Genomic DNA, 7016 nt, shown 5'->3' with positions numbered 1-7016 from the left:
TAACTCGAAAATTTCCGGATCTCCTTGAATATAGACAAAATCTGTCTTTAATTTAGTTTATTTTCATGAATTTGAGGTAAACCTCTATTGCTTAGTGATTTTACCATTGATATAAAAAGAATTGTATGTGGGTTGAAACAAATTGGAACAAAAAAAAGGAGAAACAACACATAGATAGCAACAAAATTCATTTTGAAGAGTAAGAAATTAACCTGCAAATTGAAGAGATTTGAGAAAGTAAAAAATTTAAGTAAGCTCTGTAACTCTATTGTATACGATATATTAAAAGAGAAGAAAAGGGAAGCATATATGTGGGAGTACCTTAAAAGCTACACGTAGTAGCTGGGGAGCGCACAAAAAGTCACGTATAGAGGTCATGTGAAATGACCTAAATGCCCTCAGACTTTGTTGAAAAGAATTGAAGCACACATGTCGAAACTGTTGCTCTTCTAATATATAGAAATATGAAAATTATTAAAAGATCCTGGATCCACCTTATTACAATCATAACCTTAACAATTTTCAAATTGTAAAAAATCAATTAAATTTTCTCACTCAAAAGAGCCTTCCATATAACATCTTTTACACTATCATCACCACAAGGAAACAAATGTCCAGCATCTGATAGCTCATGATATTTTATCCATGGAAGTTTTTTCGCGATGAAACGTTGCAGATTAACAGACACAATTCCATCGTCAACACCATGTCATAGATGCGCAAAGCTTTCGTTGTTAGGGAATGGGTTTTTCATATCCATAGGATCAAATTCTGGTTTACCAAAACCAATAATCAAGTCTCTGTGGAGGGACTCAAAATCTCCTTGTTGTGTAACATATGCCTACATATGAATATCACTAGTTAGCAAGCTATATTAAAAAAAAAAAAAAAGCAACACATTATGGTACCAGAGCCGGGGAAGCAATCACTAATATTTGTGTTAGGGTAGACTGTCTATATCACGCCCTCTAGGGTGCGATCCTTCGATGGACCCTGGGTAAAAAGATGCTTTGTGCATCGGGCTGCCCTTTTATTATGATACCAAAGAAAGGAAATGGGAAAAGATGATCTTGCCTAGCGTGAACGCTTCTACTTCGAGAGTAGAGTCATTGGCGAATGTAGCCTAAGGGGTCGTTTGGTACGCGGACCAAATTATCCCGAGATTATAATTCTGGAATTATAGTCCCTGGACTAATTTATCTCACATGAGAGGTGGGATACAATAATCCCAAGTTTGATGGGATAAGATGGGATCTCCTGGATTAAGTATGGGATTAAATTTATCCTATATTTGGTTGACGGTATAAATTTATTCTTATCTCACCTTATTCCTCGTACCAAACGGTCCTTAGTGTTCGAATAATATTCTGAACTGGTGTTTCAAAAGTACAGTAAGTTTAGCGCTAGGGATTTTAAAGATTAACTTTCAATTTAAAATTCTGAATATTGTCTCTTAATAGAGTACGTACCGAATAAAAATTATTGGACTTAAATAAATAGTAAAGGGGATATATAATTTATGTACCTGCTGAAGTTGCATCTCGTCGAGTGAGTAGGCAATTTTGAGATCTTTTTGAGACAATTTAAATTCCCCAGTAATAACACTAAAGCCAGGAAACCATTGTTGAGTGTTCCACCAATACATAAGCCAAGGGGCATAGTACGCAACTTGATAAACCCATTGGTCTCTGGGTAACTGTTTATCTAACGCTTGTTTAGTCAAGTTTGCTGGAAATCCAGGCCACCAATAATTGATTGCTGGAGCCAATAATGCAGCTCCAGCTAAGCTATGAATAAAAAAAGGCACAAATGAGATTATAAGCTTAACCAGAACAAAGAAAACCACAATCTTGTGAAATTATAAAACAATAATAAATGAGATTTATGTTATATATACCAGACAATGTAAAGATTCTTTATATTATCAGTTAATTGCTAGCAGATAATGTCGAAGCTAGAAATTTCACAAAGGATTGTCAAAAAAATAATATATATATCAAATGGGTCAATAAACAACTGTTAAACCAAGGTGAGTCCACCATTAATAGCAGATTAGTTACAATGTTTACCAGATTATCAATTACTAATGTTTATCAAGATATTACTTGAAAAAAATGATACCGTATAGCCGCTGTAAAAATAATAGCAAAAAAATATATAAAATTCGTATATTTTGTGTATATATATATACATTCTGTGTAATTATTTACTAAGTGACTCATATTGGATAAATATTTTTTCATCTTAAACTTTGACAAGTATAGCAAGAAAACAACATATTAGACATTAGTAATAAAAAAATTATGATGTTACCGTTGAGGAATGTACTTAAGGCAGCCCCAAACAAAGTGAGCACCCATGGCGAACCCAACAACATAGAATTTATCTCCAAGTTCCAATTGATCAGCAACCTCTTCTATATCTAAAGCTAAACTTTTAAAACTTCTCTTTGGATGAGGATCACTTTTTCCATAACCAGGTCTATCAAAGGACACCAAGTATACCCCTAATTCTTCAATTGCTTTCTGTGACAAACAACAATTGATTTCAGTCAAAAAAATTCAATCTTCAAGCCTTGAAAAATCTAGAAGATACAAGGTGATTTTGGTATGACGGAAAATATTTTTCAGAAAATTATTTTCTGATCTTTGGTTGTAATATTTTCCACCAAAAGAGAGAAATGACTTCCCTTACTAGCTTTTGGCTGAATTTGAAATTGGAGGTCAACAAGTTGAGGGACTCTGAGTGACCTGAAATTTGATGGGTTTATCGAAAATGGCCTACTGATCAATACTCACGATTATGCCGTGACTAACATCAGTTTTTGGCGTTTCAAGGTCGTTTCGACGGTGTTTGGGCATTTTTCTATTTTTCTAACAAAAAAAATTAACTTGTTTTTAATCCAATGATGGTGGGGGTCGCTCCCTATAGTCTTCATGACTAAATACTTGTGATATAATAAATTTACATGTTGATATAATGAATTTACATGTTGATATAAGTCTTCTTTCATATAGATAAACTTATTATAGGTAATCAATCTTTAAAAAATGTTCCAAGCGCTAATCTTTTTTTTTTTTTTTTTTTGGAAAAAATGACTCCCGTCGCACCAAATTTGCCTGAAGTAAATTCAATAAATTTTATACGTACCGAAGTTATAAGTGCCGCCTCGAATTTGCTGCCACCAAAGCTATGAACATATATGACATTATAATTTGCAGATTTTTTGGGGACACCATATTCTTTATACACCAAATGCCTTCCATCTCTAAGCTTGATTCTTGGTGTGGTGGATGGGAGACCTGCTGTGCTGCAAGTTTTGGGAGGAGGGGGACGAATGGCTTGATAAACTAAAGCTAAAAACAGCACTAATAAGGCTGCTTTCTTGATCATTGCTGAAATCAAACACAAAAAACTAACCTATTTGCTGGTATATATATATATATACTATAATAATAGCAAAGTTTTTGAGATGAGTGGGAGTAATGGAGTCACTACTCCACTATTCACCACAATGTGTGATGTCAGTGCTGCTCCCTGACGGACCGTTCAGCAACTTTATTAATGACACGGTGTTTGATATTTTTATTAGATCCGATTAAATTCAAATTCATATCAGAAAGTCATGGTAAATCGCTCCTTAATAAAGATGGCTCAATACATGCATTGTTCTTTCCGTTTATTCGGTATACAACGATATTAAGAAAAAAAATTATATTTCCTTCGTTTCTTTTTCATTTTATGTGGGCACAACATTTAAAAATGTAAAAAAAATTCTTGAATCTTACTATTTGAACTAAACGTGTGTATGATATATCAAAATACCCTTTGAATGTCTTGTAATCTTATATCCAAGATGTGTATAACGTAAACAAAATAGTTTTTAAATCTTGTCGTCTTAAACTAAAGATATATACCTATAACATATCAAAAGTACTCTTTTTAGTGTTGGATTTAGACAACTAAATCTTGTACGATTGATCTTGTACCCTGCCTAAATTTGATTGGCAGCACCACCCGCCATGTTCCTCGACCATTAACTGGTAACTAACTCGAGTCTAAAATATTGTACAAATAAACATATCATTGTAAATATTAATTGACAATTTGGTAAAAATGCTACTAATTAACCTATTATCATCGGTGAAATTACACTAATAGTGTAAATATCTTTTACAACTTAATGCATAAAATTTAAACTCTGTTCTCAAGCATGATACTTAATTTGTTTAGTACAACCACACATAAAATAAGGTAAGAAGATCAGAAGTATATAAGCTCATATAAGATATGGTTTCGTAAAATTGTTTGAACGCTTGATATGTTATTTAATCGAGATTCATGGTTGCTTAAAAAAAATGCATGATGAAAATGCCACTAAATACTATTTAATTTCATTAAGCTATTTAGTATAGTATATAGTTTGATTTCATTGTCAAGCCGATCTTATGTACCCTTTATTTCTTTTGTATTTGTTGACACACAACGAAGCATGCGACAACTCCTCAAAGAAGAATTAACCTACTTTATGGCTCAAGCACGTTAGAATTATATAGCTATGGTATTCGGGACAGCTTTCGCGTGCTTCGACTGTTTTATCGGATACCTACTATGTAGCCCAGCAGCACATAGGTGCCGAATAATTCTACTAGTCAAAGCTTACACAAATTGAAAGAATATCACCTAGCATTTTTTCTTGGAAATTAACATTAAAAGAAGATTATAGTTTTGAAAAACAAGATTATAGTTTTTTGGTTTCTTGAAATGTAGTAATAAAGTTCTTCAAAATGGGTACTCACCATATGGTGTAGCTGCAAACTGCAGCAATTGGAAATATATAAGGGTATTTTGATCATATTTAATTATCTATGTTAAACTGTTAGACAGTACTCTAATTTACCAATATTTGTAATGGCACTGAACCAATTCCTTTCTAAGAGACGCTACTATCAATCAAAGAAATGAAGGTTTTTGACATACTTCTAGATAGGGTGTAGATAGGTCGGGTTGGTTTGGATTTTACAATTACCAAACCAAACCAATTATGTCGGGTTATTAAATCTAAAAACCAAATCAAACCAATAAATTCGGGTTTTTCAATCTCAATTTTTCTCGGATTTTCGGATTATTCGGGTTTTTCTGGTAAATCTTCGTAGAACAAAACATATAACATATGCTCAAAATATTTCTTTAATCCTAGTAAGATACAACTATATAAAGTATTTTCCAAGAAAATAATACAAAATATGAGATGTGTCATGGCATTATCCTAAAATATTTAACAATAAAGACAATAAAATTATGTAATATAAATATTGCTAATTAAAAAGCCATAATAAAAATAAATATAATCTAAAAGTACTAAGTCATGCGAAAATAAATAGACTAATAATGGAGTATTAATTACATGACTAAACGCTAAAGAAAAATAAAAATAGGTTATGCATTTTTATCTAAATTGTTGCAAAACAAAAAATAGATATTCAATACATTCCTGTTCGTAATATTGAATTGAATGTCTTTTGTTAGCATTAATATTGATTTGATTTTGGTTTGGGCTTTTGTTAGCATTATTTAATTTACTAATATTAATGACTACAAAACTTATTGGAGCATTCAAAAGTTCTAAGGTCAACCTTGAAATAATACCTTAAAAGATAAAATTATGAAAATTTTTAAGAAATTTTTATAAATTACATCACAATAAGTATATTTACATATTAAATATATCTAAAATTTCTATATATGTAATGTCGGGTTGGTTTGGTTTCGGTTTGACCTTCTTTAGTTAAAATCAAATCAAACCAATTATGGTCGGGTTTTTTTCCAACACCAAACCAAATCAAACCAAACTATAGTCGAATTTTTTTTTATTGATTTAACACGGATTATCAGGTTGATGCGGTTTGTCGGTTTCCTTTGTACACCCCTACTTCTAGTTCTAGAAGTGCACCAACTAATTTGTTTATTTTTAATCATATAAAAAAAGAAGAAACAATTGTGGGTGGTGATGTTGGCAAACAAGAAATATAATCTGAATCTTTCATTTTGTACGAGCGATCTTTTTGGGTCCTCTTTAATTTGTAGCTGTACATTTTATAATCCCCACTGCTTCCTAGTTTCCTTCGGGGTTCCTTTAGTTTGAAAATAAGTTATGCTGGGACTATATATTCTAGTTTTATTTTTTATTGACTGTTTGATATGTTATATTAATTATGAGATTGTATGTTTTGTTGCTTTATCCTGAAATAACTTATTCTGAGATTATTTTCATCCCCTGACATGTATAAATTACCGAGTACTATTTTTTAATCATGAGATTGTCTTACTGCTTTTTCCTGAAATAACTTATCTTGAGATTATTTTTTATCCTCTGGCAAATATAAATTATCTAGTACTGTTTTTAATCCTGGAATAAAATTATCCTAAGATTAGTAACCAAACAAGAGATAAGATAGTATTAAATTGTTATCTTAAAATTATTTTTGCTTACCCATCGTGCCAAACGACCCCTTAGTTTTTTCTTTTGTATCTTTACTTTGGAGGAATGGTATTGTGATGTGGCCCCTCCATGTATCTTTAGCTTATAAATAAACGTGGTAGGGGTCGTGCCAAACCTCCTACTACCACAGGAGGTAAAAGTCAGTGTGGATGGCTTAAAAACATTAAATGTTTATAAGTAATAATGATAATTATATATGGAATAGTAAGTTGAAGCTGTGATATTGCAGCTGGATATAGGTGACATTAGGTGAAAGCTCTGTTCTTCATAGTACTTGTTTAGATGTAGCCATTGTGCACGAGCAACATGTCGTGTATTAGCATGTCGAATCTCTCTTGATATTGGAAACAAGTCATACTTTATTTATACTTGAATATCACTTTTTTGCAACTTGTGTGAACAATACTTAATACCAATGGCGGATGTACCTCTTAGGTATTATTTGTGTGAACTGTAAATATACATACGTAAACAATTATTACTATGTTGACATAAAAAAAGATAATTCTTTTTT

At 31.7% G+C, this 7016-nt stretch overlaps 1 protein-coding gene across 1 annotated transcript; it reads right to left on the bottom strand.

The window, feature by feature from the left end:
• Nucleotides 1–432: 432 nt before the first annotated feature.
• LOC107776672 (uncharacterized) lies at nt 433–3524 on the bottom strand. The gene is made up of 4 exons (XM_016596582.2): nt 3151–3524; nt 2314–2525; nt 1526–1787; nt 433–841 (listed from the first exon to the last, which is right to left on the bottom strand). Exons 1-4 carry the CDS (start codon nt 3391–3393, stop codon nt 710–712), a joined length of 849 nt encoding a protein of 282 aa, XP_016452068.1. The 5' UTR covers nt 3394–3524; the 3' UTR covers nt 433–709.
• Between the last annotated feature and the right edge of the window lie 3492 nt (nt 3525–7016).

The sequence above is a fragment of the Nicotiana tabacum genome, chromosome 11 (genome assembly GCF_000715075.1).
Source record: "Nicotiana tabacum cultivar K326 chromosome 11, ASM71507v2, whole genome shotgun sequence".
NCBI classification, from domain to species: Eukaryota; Viridiplantae; Streptophyta; class Magnoliopsida; order Solanales; family Solanaceae; genus Nicotiana; species Nicotiana tabacum.
The sequence above is the reverse complement of the archived record's forward strand: the minus strand, read 5'-3'. Positions and strand labels throughout refer to the sequence as shown.

Bases quoted from the DNA above. Each gene is read 5' to 3' on its own strand.
- LOC107776672 (XM_016596582.2), bottom strand. From the start codon at position 3,393: ATGATCAAGAAAGCAGCCTTATTAGTGCTGTTTTTAGCTTTAGTTTAT. The intron at 2,526-3,150 runs GTACGTATAAAA...TGTTTGTCACAG, and splicing joins AGGCGGCACTTATAACTTCG to AAAGCAATTGAAGAATTAGG. The intron at 1,788-2,313 runs GTAACATCATAA...TTTTATTCATAG, and splicing joins CTTAAGTACATTCCTCAACG to CTTAGCTGGAGCTGCATTAT.